At 53.7% G+C, this 22,720-nt stretch overlaps 1 protein-coding gene across 1 annotated transcript in view; it reads left to right on the forward strand.

Annotated features, from left to right (window-relative positions):
* LOC140398975 (metabotropic glutamate receptor 6-like) overlaps positions 1–22,720 on the forward strand; it is a 194,337-nt gene that overhangs the window by 32,248 nt on the left and 139,369 nt on the right. Inside the window, exons 2-3 of the mRNA XM_072487995.1 lie at positions 7,850–8,403; positions 11,765–11,981. Coding sequence (XP_072344096.1) covers positions 7,894–8,403; positions 11,765–11,981 — 727 coding nt within the window. The 5' untranslated portion in view covers positions 7,850–7,893. The remainder of the gene's footprint in view (positions 1–7,849; positions 8,404–11,764; positions 11,982–22,720) is intronic.

Consider the following 22,720-nt stretch of genomic DNA (forward strand, 5'->3'; position numbering starts at 1 on the left):
AGTGAGTGAGTGAGTTTGTGAGTGTGTGAGTGAGTGTGTGTGAGTGTGAATATGTGTGTGTGAGTGTGAGAGTGAGTGAGCGTGTGTGAGTGTGAGAGTGGGTGAGTGTGTGTGTGTGAGAGTGAGTGAGCGTGTATGTGAGTGTGAGAGTGAGTGAATGTGTGTGTGAGAGTGAGTTAGTGTGTGAGTGTGAGAGTGAGTTTGTGAGTGTGAGAGTGTGTGTGTGAGCGTGAGTGAGAGTGAGTGTGAGTGTGTGTATGAGTGTGAGAATGATTGTGTGTGTGAGCGTGAGAGTAAGTGTGTGAGTGTATGAGTGTGTGTGTGAGTGTGTGAGTGAGTGTGTGTTTGAGTGTGTGAGTGAGAGTGTGTGAGTGAGTGAGTGTGTGAGTGAGTGTGTGTTTGAGTGTGTGAGAGAGAGTGTGTGAGTGAGTATGAGAGTGAGTGTGTGTGTGAGTGTGAGAGTGAGTGAGTGAGTGTGTGAGTGTCTGAGTGAGTTAGTGTGTTTGTCTGAGTGTGAGTGTCTGAGTGGGTTAGTGAGTGTGTGGTGTCTGAGTGAATGTTTGAGTGAGTGTGGTGTGTGAGTGTTTGAGTGTGTGAATGAGTGTGTGAGAGAGTGTGTGTTTGAGTGCGTGAGTGAGTGAGTGTGAGAGTGAGTGAGTGTGTGTGAGTGTCTGTGTGTGAGTGAGTGTGTTTGAGTGAGTCTGTGAATATAGTGTATGTGAGAGTGTGTGTGTGCGTGAGAGTGAGTGAGTGTGTGTGTGAGTGTGAGAGCGAGTGAGCGTGTGTGTGAGTGTGAGTGTGTGTGAGAGTGAGTGATTGTGTGTGTGAGAGTGAGTTAGTGTGTGAGTGAGTGTGAGAGTCAGTGAGTGAGTTTGTGAGTGTGAGAGTGAGTGAGTGTGTGTGTGAGTGTGTGTAAGTGTGTGAGTGTGAGTGTGAGAGTGAGTGAGTGTGTGTGTGAGTGAGAGTGAGTGTGTGTGTGAGAGTGAGTGTGTGTGAGAGTGTGTGAGTGAGTGATTGTGTGTGAGTGAGTGTGTGAATGAGTGTGTGTTTGAGTGTGTGAGTGAGAGTGTGTGAGTGAGTGTGAGAGTGAGTGAGTGTGTGTGTGAGTGTGAGAGTGAGTGAGTGTGCGTGCGAGTGTGAGTGAGTGTGTGTGAGTGTGAGAGTGAGTGAGTGTGTGTGAGAGTGAGTGTGTGTGGGTGTGTGTGAGTGAGTGTGTGTGAGTGTGAGAGTGAGTGAGTGTGTGTGAGAGAGAGTGCATGTGTGTGAGTGAGTGAGTGAGTTTGAGTGGGGGTGTGTGAGTGAGTGAGTGAGTGTGAGGGTGTGAGAGTGAGTGAGTGAGTTTGTGAGTGAGTGAGTGTGTGTGAGAGTGTGTGTGTGAGTGTGAGAGTGAGTGAGTGTGTGTGAGTGTGAGTGTGTGTGAGCGTGAGAGTGAGTGAATGTGTGTGTGAGAGTGAGTTAGTGTGCGAGTGTGAGAGTGAGTTTGTGAGAGTGTGTGTGTGAGTGTGTGTGAGTGAGTGAGTGTGTGTGAGTGAGTGTGTGTTTCAGTGCATGGGTGAGTGAGTGTGAGAGTGAGTGAGTGTGTGTGAGTGTGAGTGAGTGTGTGAGTGAGTGTATGTGTGAGTGAGTGTGTGTGAGTGTGAGAGTGAGTGAGTATGAATGTGAGAGTGAGTGTGTGTGTGAGTGAGTATGTGTGTGTGTGTGTGAGAGTGAGTGAGTGAGTTTGAGTGGGTGTGTGTGAGTGAGTGTGTGTGAGTGTGGGAGTGAGTGAGTGAGTTTGTGAGTGTGTGAGTGAGTGAGTGTGAATGTGTGTGTGTGAGTGTGAGAGTGAGTGAGCGTGTGTGAGTGTGAGAGTGGGTGAGTGTGTGTGTGTGTGAGAGTGAGTGAGCGTGTATGTGAGTGTGAGAGTGAGTGAATGTATGTGTGAGAGTGAGTTAGTGTGTGAGTGTGAGAGTGAGTTTGTGAGTGTGAGAGTGTGTGAGTGTGAGAGTGTGTGTGAGCGTGAGTGGGAGTGAGTGTGAGTGTGTGTATGAGTGTGAGAATGATTGTGTGTGTGAGCGTGAGAGTAAGTGTGTGAGTGTATGAGTGTGTGTGAGTGTGTGAGTGAGTGTGTGTTTGAGTGTGTGAGTGAGAGTGTGTGAGTGAGTGAGTGTGTGAGTGAGTGTGTGTTTGAGTGTGTGAGTGAGAGTGTGTGAGTGAGTATGAGAGTGAGTGTGTGTGTGAGAGTGAGTGAGTGAGTGTGTGAGTGTCTGAGTGAGTTAGTGTGTTTGTCTGAGTGTGAGTGTCTGAGTGGGTTAGTGAGTGTGTGGTGTCTGAGTGAGTGTTTGAGTGAGTGTGGTGTGTGTGAGAGTGAGTTAGTGTGTGAGTGAGTGTGAGAGTCAGTGAGTGAGTTTGTGAGAGTGAGTGAGTGTGTGTGTGTGAGAGTGTGTGAGTGAGTGATTGTGTGTGAGTGAGTGTGTGAATGAGTGTGTGTTTGAGTGTGTGAGTGAGAGTGTGTGAGTGAGTGTGAGAGTGAGTGAGTGTGTGTGTGAGTGTGAGAGTGAGTGAGTGTGCGTGCGAGTGTGAGTGAGTGTGTGTGAGTGTGAGAGTGAGTGATTGTGTGAGAGTGAGTGTGTTTGGGTGTGTGTGAGTGAGTGTGTGTGAGTGTGAGAGTGAGTGAGTGTGTGTGAGAGAGAGTGCATGTGTGTGAGTGAGTGAGTGAGTTTGAGTGGGGGTGTGTGAGTGAGTGAGTGTGTGTGTGTGTGAGAGCGAGTGAGTGAGTTTGTGAGTGTGTGAGTGAGTGAGTGTGTGTGAGTGTGAGAGAGTGTGTGTGAGTGTGAGAGTGTGTGTGAGAGCGTGTTAGTGAGTGAGTGTGTGTTAGTGAGTGTGTGAGTGAGAGTGAGAGTGAGTGAGTGCGTGTGTGTGTGTGAGTGTGAGAGTGAGTGAGTGTGTGTGAGTGAGAGTGAGTGTGTGTTTGAGTGTGTGAGTGAGTGTGAGAGTGAGTGAGTGTGCGTGTGAGTGTGAGAGTGAGTGAGTGTGTGTGAGTGTGAGAGTGAGTGAGTGTTTGTGAGAGTGAGTGTGTGCATGTGTGCGAGAATGAGTGAGTGAGTTTGAGTGGGTGTGTGAGTGAGTGAGTGTGTGTGTGTGTGTGAGTGTGAGAGTGAGTGAGTGAGTTTGTGAGTGTGTGGGAGTGTAAGTGGATGCGAGTGTGAGAGTGAGTTAGTGTGTGTGTGTGAGTGAGTGAGTTTGTGAGTGTGCGAGTGAGTGAGTGTGTGTGAGTGTGTGTGAATGAGTGTGTGAGTGTGAGTGAGTGTATGAGTGAGTGTGAGTGAGTGTGAGTGTGTGTGAGTGTGTGTGAGTGTGTGAGAGTGAGTGAGTGTGTGTGTGAGAGTGAGTGAGTGTGAGAGTGAGTGAGTGTGTGTGTGAGCGTGAGTGTGTGAGTGAGTGTGAGAGTGAGTGAGTGTGTGAGAGAGTGAGTGTGTGAGAGTGTGTGTGTGTGAGAGTGAGTGTGTGTGTGTGAGAGTGAGTGTGTGTGTGTGTGAGTGAGTGAGTGTGTGTGTGAGTGTGAGAGAGTGAGTGTGTGTGTGAATGTGAGAGTGAGTGAGTGTGTGTGAGTGTGAGAGTGAGTGAGTGTGTGTGTGAGAGTGAGTGAGTGTGTGTGAGCGTGAGTGTGTGAGTGAGTGTGAGAGTGAGTGAGTGTGTGTGTGAGTGTGAGAGTGAGTGAGTGTGTGAGTGTGTGACTGTGAGTGTGTGTGAGTGTGAGAGTGAGGTGGTGTATGAGTGAGTGTGTGAGTGAGTGTGAGAGTGTGTGTGAGAGCGTGTGAGTGAATGAGTGTGTGTGAGTGTGTGTGTGAGTGTGAGAGTGAGTGTGTGCGTGAGTGTGAGAGTGAGTGAGTGAGTGTGTGTGTGTGAGAGTGAGTGAGTGTATGTGTGAGTGAGTGAGTGTGAGTGAGTGTATGTGTGTGAGTGTGTGTGAGTGAGTGTGTGTGAGTGAGTGTGTGTGAGTGAGAGTGAGTGAATGTGTGTGTGAGTGTGAGAGTGTGTGAGTGAATGTGTGTGTGTGTGTGAGAGTGTGTGAGTGTGAGAGTGAGTGTGTGAGTGGGTGAGTGAGTGAGAGGGTGTGTGAGTGCGAGAGTGAGTGTGTGTGTATGTGTGAGAGTGAGTGAGCGTGTGTGAGTGTGACAGTGAGTGAGTGTGTGTGTAAACGTGTGAGTGAGTGTGGGTGTGAGTGTGAGAGTGAGTGAGTGTGTGAGAGTGTGAGAGTGAGTGAGTGTGTGAGAGTGAGTGAGTGTGTGTGAAATTGTGACAGTGAGTGAGTGTGTGTGAGAGTGAGTGAGTGTGTGTGTGAGTGTGAGAGTGAGTGAGTGTGTGGGCGTGTGTGAGTGTGAGAGTGAGTGAGTGTGTGTGTGAATGTGTGAGTGGGTGAGAGTGTGACAGTGAGTGAGTGTGTGTGAGTGTGAGAGTGAGTGAGTGTGTGTGTGAGTGTGAGAGTGAGTGTGTGAGTGACAGTGAGTGAGTGTGTGTGTGAGTGTGAGAATGAGTGAGTGTGTGAGAGTGTGACTGTGAGAGAGTGTGTGTGAGTGTGAGAGTGAGTGAGTGTGTGTACGTGCGTGTGAGTGAATGCGAGTCTGTGAGTGAGTGTGAGTGAGTGTATTAGTGAGTGTGAGAGTGAGTGAATGTGTGTGTGAGAGTGAATGTGTGAGTGTGAGACTGAGTGAGTGTGTGTGAGAGTGAGTGTGTGAGTGTGACAGTGAGTGAGTGTGTGTGTGAGAGTGAGTGTGGGAGTGAGTGAGTGTGTGTGTGAGAGTGAGTGTGTGTGTGAGAGTGAGTGTGTGAGTGTGAGAGTGAGTGAGTGTGTGTGTGAGAGTGAGTGAATGTGTGTGTGAGAGTGAGTGAGTGAGTGTGTGTGAGTGTGAGAGTGAGTGAGTGTGTCTGAGTGCAGCCTGAGGGTGACTGTCACGCTCGGGGTAACCTGAGGTTTCACCCACAATTTAACGTCAGCTGGTGCACAGAGCTGGCACCTTCGCTCAGTGAACACGGGCGTCAAGTGCCAACATTAGTGGGCAACAGAAAGCTACTAAAAAAGCTATAAAGAAGAGTAAGATAGATTATGAAAGTAAACTTGCTCAGAATATAAAAACAGATAGTAAAAGATTCTACAAATACATAAAACAAAAAAGAGTGGCTAAGGTAAATATTGGTCCTTTAGAGGATGAGAAGGGAGATTTAATAATGGGAGATGAGGAAATGGCTGAGGAACTGAACAGGTTTTTTGGGTCGGTCTTCACAGTGGAAGACACAAATAAAATGCCAGTGACTGATGGAAATGAGGCTATGACAGGTGAGGACCTTGAGAGGATTGTTATCACCAAGGAGGTAGTGATGGGCAAGCTAATGGGGCTAAAGGTAGACAAGTCTCCTGGCCCTGATGGAATGCATCCCAGAGTGCTAAAAGAGATGGCTAGGGAAATTGCAAATGCACTAGTGATAATTTACCAAAATTCACTAGACTCTGGGGTGGTCCCGGCGGATTGGAAATTAGCAAACGTGACACCACTGTTTAAAAAAGGAGGTAGGCAGAAAGTGGGTAATTATAGGCCAGTTACCTTAACTTCGGTAGTAGGGAAGATGCTGGAATCTATCATCAAGGAAGAAATAGCGAGGCATCTGGATGGAAATTGTCCCATTGGACAGACGCAGCATGGGTTCATAAAGGGCAGGTCGTGCCTAACTAATTTAGTGGAATTTTTTGAGGACATTAACAGTGCGGTAGATAACGGGGAGCCAATGGATGTGGTATATCTGGATTTCCAGAAAGCCTTTGACAAGGTGCCACACAAAAGGTTGTTGCATAAGATAAAGATGCATGGCATTAAGGGGAAAGTAGTAGCGTGGATAGAGGATTGGTTAATTAATAGAAAGCAAAGAGTGGGGATTAATGGGTGTTTCTCTGGTTGGCAATCAGTAGCTAGTGGTGTCCCTCAGGGATCAGTGTTGGGCCCACAACTGTTCACAATTTACATAGATGATTTGGAGTTGGGGACCAAGGGCAATGTGTCCAAGTTTGCAGACGACACTAAGATAAATGGTAAAGCAAAAAGTGCAGAGGATACTGGAAGTCTGCAGAGGGATTTGGACAGGCTAAGTGAATGGGCTAGGGTCTGGCAGATGGAATACAATGTTGACAAATGTGAGGTTATCCATTTTGGTAAGAAAAACGGCAAAAGGGATTATTATTTAAATGATAAAAAATTAAAACATGCTGCTGTGCAGAGAGATCTAGGTGTGCTAGTGCATGAGTCGCAGAAAGTTGGTTTTCAGGTGCAACAGGTGATTAAGAAGGCAAATGGAATTTTGTCCTTCATTGCTAGAGGGATGGAGTTTAAGACTAGGGAGGTAATGCTGCAATTGTATAAGGTGTTAGTGAGGCCACACCTGGAGTTTTGTGTTCAGTTTTGGTCTCCTTACTTGAGAAAGGACGTACTAGCACTGGAGGGTGTGCAGAGGAGATTCACTCGGTTAATCCCAGAGCTGAAGGGGTTGGATTACGAGGAGAGGTTGAGTAGACGGGGACTGTACTCGTTGGAATTTAGAAGGATGAGGGGGGGATCTTATAGAAACATATAAGATTATGAAGGGAATAGACAGGATAGATGCGGGCAGGTTGTTTCCACTGGCGGGTGAAAGCAGAACTAGGGGGCATAGCCTCAAAATAAGGGGAAGTAGATTTAGGACGGAGTTTAGGAGGAACTCCTTCACCCAAAGGGTTGTGAATCTATGGAATTCCTTGCCCAGTGAAGCAGTAGAGGCTCCTTCATTAAATGTTTTTAAGATAAAGATAGATCGTTTTTTGAAGAATAAAGGGATTAAGGGTTCTGGTGTTTGGGCCGGAAAGTGAAGCTGAGTCCACAAAAGATCAGCCATGATCTCATTGAATGGTGGAGCAGGCTCGAGGGGCCAGATGGCCTACTCCTGCTCCTAGTTCTTATGTTCTTATGTTCTTATTACAGAAAGCCTCGCTTCAAGGCAAAGGTGGCGGATGGTGACAGCGTAGCAAAGAGGCACGTAAGGTACAGGGACATCCTCCCACCCCTGCACTCCCCCTCCCATCATCCAGCACTGAAGGGAAGGGGGGTGGGCGTGGATCTGTCCAACATAACTAAGCTGAGCCGATAAATACGCATGTTACCGAACTTGGGAGGCTGAACTCTCTCTCTCTCTCTCCCTCCCTCCCTCTCTCGCTCTCTCTCTCCCTCCCTCCCTCTCTCTCTCTCTCCCTCTCCCTCTCTCTCTCCACCTCTCTCTCTCTCCCCCACTCTCTCTCTCTCTCCATCCCTCCCTCTCTCTCTCTCCCTTCCTCTCTCTCTCTCTCTCTCTCTCCCTCCAACCCTCTCTCTCTCTCTCCCTCCCTCTCTCTCTCTCTCTCTCCCCACTCTCTCTCTCTCTCTCTCTCCCCCTCTCTCTCTCCCCCCTCTCTCTCTCTCCATCCCTCTCTCTCTCTCACTCCCTCCCCCTCTCTCTCTCTCTCTCTCCCTCCCTCTCTCTCTATCTCTCTCTCTCCCCCCCCTCCCTCGCTCTCTCTCTCCCCCCCTCTCTCTCTCCCTCCCTCCCTCTCTCTCTCTCCCTTCCTCTCTCTCTCTCTCTCTCTCTCTCTCCCTCCCTCCCTCTCTCTCTATCTCTCTCTCTCCCTCCCTCCCTCTCACTCTCTCTCCCCCCCTCTCTCTCTCTCCCTCCCTCCCTCTCTCTCTCTCTCTCCCTTCCTCTCTCTCTCTCTCTCTCTCTCCCTTCCTCTTTCTCTCTCTCTCTCTCTCCTCCCTCCCTCTCTCTCTCTCTCTCACTCTCCCTCCCTCTCTCGACTGTTTTGCCATTACAGGCACGTTACGATCTGGTTGTGAACAGGCGTGGCTCGGAGAGAGAATGAACCATCACCCGTTCCCCGCGGGTCTCCGCTGGGTAGCGCTGCTCTGGCTCCTGGGGGCCCCCCTGGGCCTCTTGCTGTGTCACTGCCACCAGCAGGGGACCCAGCCACACTCCATCAAGATCGAGGGGGACATCACCCTGGGCGGGCTCTTCCCGGTCCACGGCAAGGGGCCGGCCGGGATCCCGTGCGGCGACATCAAGAAGGAGAAGGGAGTCCATCGGATGGAGGCCATGTTGTACGCCCTGGACCAGATCAACAGCGACCCCGAGCTCCTGCCCAACATCACGCTGGGAGCCCGGATCCTGGACACGTGCTCGCGCGACATCTACGCCCTGGAGCAATCGCTGACCTTCGTCCAGGCCCTCATCCAGAAGGACACGTCCGACATCCGCTGCTCCAACGGCGAGCCGCCCATCATTCCCAAACCGGACAGAGTGATCGGAGTGATCGGAGCCTCGGCCAGCTCCGTCTCCATCATGGTGGCTAACGTACTGCGCCTATTTGCAGTTGAGTGCTGGTTCCGGCAGGCGGGGCCAGCAGCAGGTCTGGAGAAAGGCTATTCTCGGCCTAGCACAGTCAGGCTGTCAACATATGGGTTATGGGGGCGTGGGGGGAGAGTGGGGTGGTGGGATTCACCTCCCTCCCCAGGGGTAAGCTGTCTTCTGCCCACTGTACCAACGACATGACGGACCCCAGGGGCAATGCAGTTCTCCCTCAGCACTGACCCTCCGACAGTGCGGCGCTCCCTCAGCACTGACCCTCCGACAGTGCGGCGCTCCCTCAGCACTGACCCTCCGACAGTGCGGCTCCCCCCCAACACTGACCCCCCGACAGTGCGGTGCTCCCTCAGCACTGACCCCCCCGACAGTGCGGTGCTCCCTCAGCACTGACCCTCCATCAGTGCGGCTCCCCCACAACACTGACCCTCCGACAGTGCGGCGCTCCCTCAGCACTGACCCTCTGACAGTGCGGCGCTGCCTCAGCACTGACCCTCCGACAGTGCGGTGCTCCCTCAGCACTGACCCTCTGACAGTGCGGCTGCCCCCCAACACTGACCCTCCGACACTGCGGCACTCCCTCAGCACTGACCCTCCGACAGTGCGGTGCTCCCTCAGCACTGACCCTCCGACAGTGCGACTGCCCCCCAACACTGACCCTCCGACAGTGCGGAACTCCCTCAGCACTGACCCTCCGACAGTGCGATGCTCCCTCAGCACTGACCCTCCGACAGTGCGGTGCTCCCTCAGCACTGACCCTCCGACAGTGCGGCGCTCCCTCAGCACTGACCCTCCGACAGTGCGGCGCTCCCTCGGCACTGACCCTCCAACAGTGCGGCGCTCCCTCAGCACTGACCCTCCGACAGTGCGGCTCCCCCCCAACATTGACCCTCCGACAGTGCGGTGCTCCCTCAGCACTGACCCTCCGACAGTGCGCCGCTGCCGCAGCACTGACCCTCCGACAGTGCGGCGCTCCCTCAGCACTGACCCTCCGACAGTGCGGCGCTCCCTCAGCACTGACCCTCCGACAGTGCGGCGCTCCCTCAGCACTGACCCTCCGACAGTGCGGCGCTCCCTCAGCACTGACGCTCCGACGGTGTGGCGCTGCCTCAGCACTGACCCTCCGACAGTGCGGCGCTCCCTCAGCACTGACCCTCCGACAGTGCGGCGCTCCCTCAGCACTGACCCTCCGACAGTGCGGCTCCCCCCCAACACTGACCCCCCGACAGTGCGGTGCTCCCTCAGCACTGACCCCCCCGACAGTGCGGTGCTCCCTCAGCACTGACCCTCCATCAGTGCGGCTCCCCCCCAACACTGACCCTCCGACAGTGCGGCGCTCCCTCAGCACTGACCCTCTGACAGTGCGGCGCTGCCTCAGCACTGACCCTCCGACAGTGCGGTGCTCCCTCAGCACTGACCCTCTGACAGTGCGGCTGCCCCCCAACACTGACCCTCCGACACTGCGGCACTCCCTCAGCACTGACCCTCCGACAGTGCGGTGCTCCCTCAGCACTGACCCTCCGACAGTGCGACTGCCCCCCAACACTGACCCTCCGACAGTGCGGAACTCCCTCAGCACTGACCCTCCGACAGTGCGATGCTCCCTCAGCACTGACCCTCTGACAGTGCGGTGCTCCCTCAGCACTGACCCTCCGACAGTGCGATGCTCCCTCAGCACTGACCCTCCGACAGTGCGGCGCTCCCTCAGCACTGACCCTCCGACAGTGCGGCTCCCCCCCAACATTGACCCTCCGACAGTGCGGTGCTCCCTCAGCACTGACCCTCCGACAGTGCGGCGCTCCCTCAGCACTGACCCTCCGACAGTGCGGCGCTCCCTCAGCACTGACGCTCCGACGGTGTGGCGCTGCCTCAGCACTGACCCTCCGACAGTGCGGCGCTGCCTCAGCACTGACCCTCCGACAGTGCGGCGCTCCCACAGCACTGACACTCCGACAGTGCGGCACTGCCTCAGCACTGACCCTCCGACACTGCGGCACTCCCTCAGCACTGACCCTCCGACAGCGCGGCGCTGCCTCAGCACTGACCCTCCGACAGTGCGGCGCTGCCTCAGCACTGACCCTCCAACAGTGCGGCGCTGCCTCAGCACTGAACCTCCGACAGTGCGGCGCTCCCTTAGCACTGACCCTCCGACAGTGCAGCGCTCCCTCAGCACTGACCCTCTGACAGTGCAGTTCTCCCTCAGAACTGACCCTCCAACAGTGCAGCTCTCCCTCAACACTGACCCTCCGACAGTGCGGCGCTCCCTCAGCACTGACCCTCTGACAGGGCGGTGCTCCCTCAGCACTGACCCTCCGACAGTGCGGTGCTCCCTCAGCACTGACCCTCCGACAGTGCGGTGCTCCCTCAGCACTGACCCTCCGACAGTGCGGTGCTCCCTCAGCACTGACCCTCGACAGTGCGGCGCTCCCTCAGCACTAACCCTCCGACAGTGCGGTGCTCCCTCAGCACTGACCCTCGCAGTGCGGCGCTCCCTCAGCACTGAGCCTCTGACTGTGCGGCACTCCCTCAGTCTGACCCTCTCACAGTGCGGTGCTCCCTCAGCACTGACCCTCTGACAGTGCGGTGCTCCCTCAGCACTGACCCTCTGACAGTGCGGCTCACCCTCACCACTGACCCTCTGACAGTGTGGTGCTCCCTCAGCAATGACCCTCTGACAGTGTGGTGCTCCCTCAGCACTGACCCTCTGACAGTGCGGCACTCCCTCAGCACTGACCCTCTGACAGTGCGGCGCTCCCTCAGCACTGACCCTCCGACAGTGCGGCGCTCCCTCAGCACTGACCCTCTGACAGTGCGGCACTCCCTCAGCACTGACCCTCTGACTGTGCGGCGCTCCCTCAGCACTGACCCTCCGACAGTGCGGCGCTCCCTCAGCACTGACCCTCCGACAGTGCGGCGCTCCCTCAGCACTGACCCTCTGACAGTGCGGTGCTCCCTCAGCACTGACCCTCTGACAGTGCGGCACTCCCTCAGCACTGACCCTCCGACAGTGCGGTGCTCCCTCAGCACTGACCCTCTGACAGTGCGGCACTCCCTCAGCACTGACCCTCTGACAGTGCGGCACTCCCTCAGCACTGACCCTCCGACAGTGCGGTGCTCCCTCAGCACCCACCCTCTGACAGTGCGGCACTCCCTCAGCACTGACCCTCCGACAGTGCGGCGCTCCCTCAGCACTGACCCTCTGACAGTGCGGCGCTCCCTCAGCACTGACCCTCTGACAGTGCGGCGCTCCCTCAGCACCGACCCTCCGACAGTGCGGCGCTCCCTCAGCGCTGTGTGCGGTACAAGAACCTGAGGGAATTGATGACACCCGGTTTGGAATCTAACTCTTTACTCTGTTCTCCCTTCCCAGATTCCCCAGATTAGTTACGCCTCGACAGCCCCCGAACTCAGTGACAACAATCGTTATGATTACTTCTCGCGAGTTGTTCCCCCGGATTCCTACCAGGCCCAGGCCATGGTGGACATCGTCAAAGCTCTGGGCTGGAATTATGTTTCCACCATCGCTTCCGAGGGCAACTACGGAGAGAGTGGCGTTGAAGCCTTCGCACAGATCTCGAGGGAGGCCGGTAAGCTCCACAATGCTGCCTCAGGCAGGAGAGGGGGCGTGGACCATCACATCGGGCGTTCACTCACACACTCCCATTGAGACCCTCACTCCCATTAAGACCCTCACTCCCATTGAGACTCTCACTCCCATTGACACCATCACACCCATTGAGACCCTCACTCCCATTGGGACCCTCACTCCCATTGAGACCCTCACTCCCATTGAGACTCTCACTCCCATTGAGACCCTCACTCCCATTGGGACCCTCACTCCCATTGAGACCCTCACTCCCATTGAGACCCTCACTCCCATTGAGACCCTCGCTCTTATTGAGACCCTCACTCCCATTGAGATCCGCACTCCCATTGAGACCCACCCATTGGTATCCTCACTCCCATTGAGACCCTCACTCCAATTGAGACCCACCCATTGATATCCTCACTCCCATTGAGACCCACCCATTGATATCCTCACTCCCATTGATATCCTCACTCCCATTGAGACCCTCACTCCCATTGGGACCCTCACTCCCATTCAGACCCTCACTCCCATTGAGACTCTCACTCCCATTGACACCATCACTCCCATTGAGACCCTCACTCCCATTGGGACCCTCACTCCCATTGAGATCCTCACTCCCATTGAGACCCTCACTCCCATTGAGACTCTCACTCCCATTGACACCATCACTCCCATTGAGACCCTCACTCCCATTGGGACCCTCACTCCCATTGAGATCCTCACTCCCATTGAGACTCTCACTCCCATTGACACCATCACTCCCATTGAGACCCTCACTCCCATTGGGACCCTCACTCCCATTGAGACCCTCACTCCCATTGAGACCCTCACTCCCATTGAGACCCTCACTCCTATTGAGAACCTCACTCCCATTGAGACCCTCGCTCCTATTGAGACCCTCACTCCCATTGAGATCCGCACTCCCATTGAGACCCACCCATTGATATCCTCACTCCCATTGATATCCTCACTCCCATTGAGACCCACCCATTGATATCCTCACTCCCATTGAGATCCTCACTCCCATTGAGACCATCACTCCCATTGATACCCTCACTCCCATTGAGACCCTCACTCCCATTGAGACCCTCACTCCCATTGAGACCCTCAATCCCATTGGAATCCTCACTCCCATTGAGACCCTCAATCCTATTGAGGCCCTCACTCCCATTGAGATCCTAACTCCCATTGAGACCCTCACTCCAATTGGGATCCTCATTCCCATTGAGACCCTCACTCCCATTGAGACACTCACTCCCGTTGAGATCCTCACTCCTATTGAGACCCTCACTCCCATTGAGATCCTCACTCCCATTGAGATCCTCACTCCCATTGAGACCCTAACTCCCATTGAGACCATCACTCCAATTGGGATCCTCATTCCCATTGAGACCCTCACTCCCATTGAGACACTCACTCCTATTGAGACCCTCACTCCCATTGAGATCCTCACTCCCATTGAGACCCTCACTCCAATTGGGATCCTCATTCCCATTGAGATCCTCACTCCCATTGAGACCCTCACTCCATTTGGGATCCTCATTCCCATTGAGACCCTCACTTCCATTGAGACCCTCACTCCCATTGAGTGCCCTCACTCCCATTGAGACCCTCACTCCCATTGATACCCTCACACCCATTGAGACCCTCACTCCCATTGAGATCCACACTCCCATTGAGACCCTCACTCCAATTGGGATCCTCATTCCCATTGAGACCCTCACTCCCATTGAGACCGTCACTCCCATTGAGACCCTCACTCCCATTAAGATCCTCACTCCCATTGAGACCTTCACTCCCATTGAGACCATCACTTCAATTGGGATCCTATTTCCCATTGAGACGCTCACTCCCATTGAGACCCTCACTCCTATTGAGACCCTCACTACCATTGAGATCCTCACTCCCATTGAGACCCTCACTCCAATTGGGATCCTAAGTTCCCATTGAGACCCTCACTCCCATTGAGACCCTCACTCCCATTGAGACCCTCACTCCCATTGAGACCCTCACTCCAATTGGGACACTCACTCCCATTGAGATCCTCACTCCCATTGGGACCCTCGCTCCCATTGAGATCCTCACTCCCATTGAGATCCTCACTCCCATTGAGACTCTCACTCCCATTGATACCCTCACTCCCATTGGGACCCTCACTCCCTTTGAGACCCTCACCCCCATTGAGACCCTCACTCCCATTGAGACCCTCACTCCCATTGAGACCCTCACTCCAATTGGGACCCTCACTCCAATTGGGACCCTCACTCCCATTGGGACCCTCACTCTCATTGTGATCCTCACTCCCATTGATACCCTCACTCCCACTGAAACCCTCACTCCCATTGGAACCCTCACTCCCATTGAGACCCTCACTCCCATTGAGTCCCTCACTCCCATTGAGACCCTCACTCCCATTGAGACCCTCACTGCCATTGGGACCCTCACTGCCATTGGGACCCTCACTCCCATTGATAACCTCACTCCCATTGAGATCCTCACTCCCATTGAGACCCTCACCCCCATTGAGATCCTCACTCCCATTGAGTCCCTCACTCCCATTGAGACCCTCACTCCCAGTGAGATCCTCATTCCTATTGAGACGTTCACTCCCATTGAGACCCTCACTCCCATTGAGATCCTCACTCCCAATGAGACCCTCACTCCCATTGGGACCCACACTCCCATTGAAACCCTCACTCCCATTGGGACCCTCACTCCCATTGACACCCTCACACCCATTGAGAGCCTCACTCCCATTGAGACTCTCACACCCATTGAGACCCTCACTCCCATTGTCACCCTCGTTCCCATTGATACCCTCACTCCCATTGAGATCCTCATTCCCATTGAGACCCTCACTCCCATTGAGACCCTCACTCCCATTGAGACCCTCACTCCCATTGGGATCCTCATTTCCATTGAGACCCTCACTCCCATTGGGACCCTCACTCCCATTGAGACTCTCACTCCCATTGATACCCTCACTCCCATTGGGACCCTCACTCCCTTTGAGACACTCACTCCCATTGATACCCTCACTCCCATTGGAACCCTCACTCCCATTGAGACCCTCACCCCTATTGAGACCCTCACTCCTATTGAGACCCTCACTCCCATTGAGGTCCTCACTCCCATTGAGACCCTCACTCCCATTGAGACCCTCACTCCCATTGAGATCCTCACTCCCATTGGGACTCTCACTCCCATTGAGACCCTCACTCCTTTTGACATCCTCACTCCCATTGAGATCCTCACTACCATTGAGACCCTCACTCCTATTGAGACCCTCACTCCTATTGAGAGCCTCACTACCATTGAGACCCTCACTCCCATTGAGACCCTCACTCCCATTGATACCCTCACTCCTATTGAGATCCTCACTCCTATTGAGACCCTCACTCCCATTGAGGTCCTCAATCCCATTGACATCCTCACTCCCATTGAGACCCTCACTCCCATTGAGACCCTCACTCCCATTGAGATCCTCACTCCCATTGGGACTCTCACTCTCATTGGGACCCTCACTCCCATTGATACCCTCACTCCCATTGAGATCCTCACTCCCATTGAGACCCTCACTCCCATTGAGATCCTCACTCCCATTGAGACCCTCACTCCCATTGAGATCCTCACTCCCATTGAGATCCTCACTCCCATTGAGACCCTCACTCCCAGTGAGATCCTCATTCCTATTGAGACCCTCACTCCCATTGAGTCCCTCACTCCCATTGAGATCCTCACTCCCATTGGGACCCTGACTCCCATTGGGACCCACACTCCCAATGAAACCCTCACTCCCATTGGGACCCTCACTCCCATTGACACTCTCACTCCCATTGAGAGCCTCACTCCCATTGAGACTCTCACACCCATTGAGACCCTCACTCCCATTGAGACCCTCACTCCCATTGAGACCCTCACTCCCATTGATACCCTCACTGCCATTGAGATCCTCACTCAGATTGAGACCCTCACTCCCATTGAGACCCTCACTCCCATTGAGACCCTCACTCCCATTGGGATCCTCATTCCCATTGAGACCCTCACTCCCATTGGGACCCTCACTCCCATTGGGACCCTCACTCCCATTGAGACTCTCACTCCCATTGATACCCTCACTCCCATTGGGACCCTCACTCTCTTTGAGACCCTCACCCCCATTGAGACCCTCACTCCCATTGAGATCCTCACTCCCATTGAGACCCTCACTCCAATTGGGACCCTCACTCCCATTGAGACCCTCACTCCCAGTGATATCCTCACTCCCATTGAGACCCTCACCCCCATTGATACCCTCACTCCCATTGGAACCCTCACTCCCATTGAGACCCTCACTCCCATTGAGATCCTCACTCCCATTGAGACCCTCACTCCCATTGAGTCCCTCACTCCTATTGAGACCCTCACTCCTATTGAGACCCTCACTCCCATTGAGACTCTCACTCTCATTGATACCCTCACTCCTATTGAGACCCTCACTCCTATTGAGACCCTCACTCCCATTGAGGTCCTCACTCCCAATGAGACCCTCACTCCCATTGAGACCCTCACTCCCATTGGGACCCTCACTCCCATTGGGAGCCTCACTCCCATTGAGACCCTCACTCCTTTTGACATCCTCACTCCCATTGAGATCCTCACTACCATTGAGACCCTCACTCCTATTGAGCCCCTCACTCGTATTGAGACCCTCACTACCATGGAGACCCTCACTCCCATTGAGACCCTCACTCCCATTGATACCCTCACTCCTATTGAGATCCTCACTCCGATTGAGACCCTCACTCCCATTGAGGTCCTCACTCCCATTGAGATCCTCACTCCCATTGAGACCCTCACTCCCATTGAGACCCTCACTCCCATTGAGACCCTCACTCCCATTGATACCCTCACTCCTATTGAGATCCTCACTCCTATTGAGACCCTCACTCCCATTGAGGTCCTCACTCTCATTGAGATCCTCACTCCCATTGAGAACCTCACTCCCATTGAGACCCTCACTCCCATTGAGATCCACACTCCCATTGAGACCCTCACTCCAATTGGGATCCTCACTCCCATTGAGACCCACCCATTGATATCCTCACTCCCATTGAGATCCTCACTCCCATTGAGACCATCACTCCCATTGATACCCTCACTCCCATTGAGACCCTCACTCCCATTGAGACCCTCACTCCCATTGAGACCCTCAATCCCATTGGAATCCTCACTCCCATTGAGACCCTCAATCCTATTGAGACCCTCACTCCCATTGAGATCCTGACTCCCATTGAGACCCTCACTCCAATTGGGATCCTCATTCCCATTGAGACCCTCACTCCCATTGAGACACTCACTCCCGTTGAGATCCTCACTCCTATTGAGACCCTCACTCCCATTGAGATCCTCACTCCCATTGAGATCCTCACTCCCATTGAGACCCTAACTCCCATTGAGACCATCACTCCAATTGGGATCCTCATTCCCATTGAGACCCTCACTCCCATTGAGACACTCACTCCTATTGAGACCCTCACTCCCATTGAGATCCTCACTCCCATTGAGACCCTCACTCCAATTGGGATCCTCATTCCCATTGAGATCCTCACTCCCATTGAGACCCTCACTCCATTTGGGATCCTCATTCCCATTGAGACGCTCACTTCCATTGAGACCCTCACTCCCATTGAGTGCCCTCACTCCCATTGAGACCCTCACTCCCATTGATACCCTCACTCCCATTGAGACCCTCACTCCCATTGAGATCCACACTCGCATTGAGACCCTCACTCCAATTGGGATCCTCATTCCCATTGAGACCCTCACTCCCATTGAGACAGTCACTCCCATTGAGACCCTCACTCCCATTGAGACCCTCACTCCCATTGAGATCCTCACTCCCATTGAGACCTTCACTCCCATTGAGACCATCACTTCAATTGGGATCCTCATTCCCATTGAGACGCTCACTCCCATTGAGACCCTCACTCCTATTGAGACCCTCACTACCATTGAGATCCTCACTCCCATTGAGACCCTCACTCCAATTGGGATCCTAAATTCCCATTGAGACTCTCACTCCCATTGAGACCCTCACTCCCATTGAGACCCTCACTCCCATTGAGACCCTCACTCCCGTTGAGACCCTCACTCCAATTGGGACCCTCATTCCCATTGAGATCCTCACTCCCATTGAGATCCTCACTCCCATTGAGATCCCCACTCCCATTGAGACCCACACTCCCATTGAGACACTCACTCCCATTTAGACACTCACTCCCATTGAGATCCTCACTCCCATTGGGACCCTCGCTCCCATTGAGATCCTCACTCCCATTGAGATCCTCACTCCCATTGAGACTCTCACTCCCATTGATACCCTCACTCCCATTGGGACCCTCACTCCCTTTGAGACCCTCACCCCCATTGAGACCCTCACTCCCATTGGGACCCTCACTCCCATTGAGACCCTCACTCCAATTGGGACCCTCACTCCAATTGGGACCCTCACTCCCATTGGGACCCTCACTCTCATTGTGATCCTCACTCCCATTGATACCCTCACTCCCATTGAAACCCTCACTCCCATTGGAACCCTCACTCCCATTGAGACCCTCACTCCCATTGAGTCCCTCACTCCCATTGAGACCCTCACTCCCATTGAGACCCTCACTCCCATTGGGACACTCACTCCCATTGATACCCTCACTCCCATTGAGATCCTCACTCCCATTGAGACCCTCACCCCCATTGAGATCCTCACTCCCATTGAGACCCTCACTCCCATTGAGACCCTCACTCCCAGTGAGATCCTCATTCCTATTGAGACGTTCACTACCATTGAGACCCTCACTCCCATTGAGATCCTCACTCCCAATGAGACCCTCACTCCCATTGGGACCCACACTCCCATTGAAACCCTCACTCCCATTGGGATCCTCACTCCCATTGACACCCTCACACCCATTGAGAGCCTCACTCCCATTGAGACTCTCACACCCATTGAGACCCTCACTCCCATTGTCACCCTCGCTCCCATTGATACCCTCACTCCCATTGAGATCCTCATTCCCATTGAGACCCTCACTCCCATTGAGACCCTCACTCCCATTGAGACCCTCACTCCCATTGGGATCCTCATTTCCATTGAGACCCTCACTCCCATTGGGACCCTCACTCCCATTGAGACTCTCACTCCCATTGATACCCTCACTCCCATTGGGACCCTCACTCCCTTTGAGACCCTCACTCCCATTGATACCCTCACTCCCATTGGAACCCTCACTCCCATTGAGACCCTCACCCCTATTGAGACCCTCACTCCTATTGAGACCCTCACTCCCATTGAGGTCCTCACTCCCATTGAGACCCTCACTCCCATTGAGACCCTCACTCCCATTGAGATCCTCACTCCCATTGGGACTCTCACTCCCATTGAGACCCTCACTCCTTTTGACATCCTCACTCCCATTGAGATCCTCACTACCATTGAGACCCTCACTCCTATTGAGACCCTCACTCCTATTGAGAGCCTCACTACCATTGAGACCCTCACTCCCATTGAGACCCTCACTCCCATTGATACCCTCACTCCTATTGAGATCCTCACTCCTATTGAGACCCTCACTCCCATTGAGGTCCTCAATCCCATTGACATCCGCACTCCCATTGAGACCCTCACTCCCATTGAGACCCTCACTCCCATTGAGATCCTCACTCCCATTGGGACTCTCACTCTCATTGGGACCCCCACTCCCATTGGGAGCCTCACTCCTATTGAGACCCTCACTCCTTTTGACATCCTCACTCCCATTGGAACCCTCACTCCCATTGATACCCTCACTCCCATTGATACCCTCACTCCCATTGAGATCCTCACTCCCATTGAGACCCTCACTCCCATTGAGATCCTCACTCCCATTGAGACCCTCACTCCCATTGAGATCCTCACTCCCATTGAGATCCTCACTCCCATTGAGACCCTCACTCCCAGTGAGATCCTCATTCCTATTGAGACCCTCACTCCCATTGAGTCCCTCACTCCCATTGAGATCCTCACTCCCATTGAGACCCTCACTCCCATTGGGACCCACACTCCCAATGAAACCCTCACTCCCATTGGGACCCTCACTCCCATTGACACTCTCACTCCCATTGAGAGCCTCACTCCCATTGAGACTCTCACACCCATTGAGACCCTCACTCCCATTGAGACCCTCACTCCCATTGAGACCCTCACTCCCATTGATACCCTCACTCCCATTGAGATCCTCACTCCCATTGAGACCCTCACTCCCATTGAGACCCTCACTCCCATTGAGACCCTCACTCCCATTGGGATCCTCATTCCCATTGAGACCCTCACTCCCATTGGGACCCTCACTCCCATTGAGACTCTCACTCCCATTGATACCCTCACTCCCATTGGGACCCTCACTCTCTTTGAGACCCTCACCCCCATTGAGACCCTCACTCCCATTGAGATCCTCACTCCCATTGAGACCCTCACTGCAATTGGGACCCTCACTCCCATTGAGACCCTCACTCCCAGTGATATCCTCACTCCCATTGAGACCCTCACCCCCATTGATACCCTCACTCCCATTGGAACCCTCACTCCCATTGAGACCCTCACTCCCATTGAGATCCTCACTCCCATTGAGATGCTCACTACCATTGAGACCCTCACTCCTATTGAGACCCTCACTCCTATTGAGACCCTCACTCCCATTGAGACTCTCACTCTCATTGATACCCTCACTCCTATTGAGACCCTCACTCCTATTGAGACCCTCACTCCCATTGAGGTCCTCACTCCCAATGAGACCCTCACTCCCATTGAGACCCTCACTCCCATTGGGACCCTCACTCCCATTGGGAGCCTCACTCCCATTAAGACCCTCACTCCTTTTGACATCCTCACTCCCATTGAGATCCTCACTACCATTGAGACCCTCACTCCTATTGAGCCCCTCACTCCTATTGAGACCCTCACTACCATGGAGACCCTCACTCCCATTGAGACCCTCACTCCCATTGATACCCTCACTCCTATTGAGATCCTCACTCCGATTGAGACCCTCACTCCCATTGAGGTCCTCACTCCCATTGAGATCCTCACTCCCATTGAGACCCTCACTCCCATTGAGACCCTCACTCCCATTGAGACCCTCACTCCCATTGATACCCTCACTCCTATTGAGATCCTCACTCCTATTGAGACCCTCACTCCCATTGAGGTCCTCACTCTCATTGAGATCCTCACTCCCATTGAGAACCTCACTCCCATTGAGACCCTCACTCCCATTGAGATCCACACTCCCATTGAGACCCTCACTCCAATTGGGATCCTCATTCCCATTGAGACCCTCACTCCCATTGAGACAGTCACTCCCATTGAGACCCTCACTCCCATTGAGACCCTCACTCCCATTGAGATCCTCACTCCCATTGAGACCTTCACTCCCATTGAGACCATCACTTCAATTGGGATCCTCATTCCCATTGAGACGCTCACTCCCATTGAGACCCTCACTCCTATTGAGACCCTCACTACCATTGAGATCCTCACTCCCATTGAGACCCTCACTCCAATTGGGATCCTAAATTCCCATTGAGACCCTCACTCCCATTGAGACCCTCACTCCCATTGAGACCCTCACTCCCATTGAGACCCTCACTCCCGTTGAGACCCTCACTCCAATTGGGACCCTCATTCCCATTGAGATCCTCACTCCCATTGAGATCCTCACTCCCATTGAGACCCACACTCCCATTGAGACCCTCACTCCCATTTAGACACTCACTCCCATTGAGATCCTCACTCCCATTGGGACCCTCACTCCCATTGAGATCCTCACTCCCATTGAGATCCTCACTCCCATTGAGACTCTCACTCCCATTGATACCCTCACTCCCATTGGGACCCTCACTCCCTTTGAGACCCTCACCCCCATTGAGACCCTCACTCCCATTGAGATCCTCACTCCCATTGAGACCCTCACTCCAATTGGGACCCTCACTCCAATTGGGACCCTCACTCCCATTGGGACGCTCACTCTCATTGTGATCCTCACTCCCATTGATACCCTCACTCCCATTGAAACCCTCACTCCCATTGGAACCCTCACTCCCATTGAGACCCTCACTCCCATTGAGTCCCTCACTCCCATTGAGACCCTTACTCCCATTGAGACCCTCACTCCCATTGGGACCCTCACTCCCATTGATACCCTCACTCCCACTGAGATCCTCACTCCCATTGAGACCCTCACCCCCATTGAGATCCTCACTCCCATTGAGACCCTCACTCCCATTGAGACCCTCACTCCCAGTGAGATCCTCATTCCTATTGAGACGTTCACTCCCATTGAGACCCTCACTCCCATTGAGATCCTCACTCCCATTGAGACCCTCACTCCCATTGGGACCCACACTCCCATTGAAACCCTCACTCCCATTGGGACCCTCACTCCCATTGACACCCTCACACCCATTGAGAGCCTCACTCACATTGACACTCTCACACCCATTGAGACCCTCACTCCCATTGTCACCCTCACTCCCATTGATACCCTCACTCCCATTGAGACCCTCACTCCCATTGAGACCCTCACTCCCATTGGGATCCTCATTCCCATTGAGACCCTCACTCCCATTGGGACCCTCACTCCCATTGAGACTCTCACTCCCATTGATACCCTCACTCCCATTGGGACCCTCACTCCCTTTGAGACCCTCACTCCCATTGATACC

The sequence above is a fragment of the Scyliorhinus torazame genome, chromosome 22, assembly GCF_047496885.1.
Source record: "Scyliorhinus torazame isolate Kashiwa2021f chromosome 22, sScyTor2.1, whole genome shotgun sequence".
Taxonomy (NCBI): Eukaryota; Metazoa; Chordata; class Chondrichthyes; order Carcharhiniformes; family Scyliorhinidae; genus Scyliorhinus; species Scyliorhinus torazame.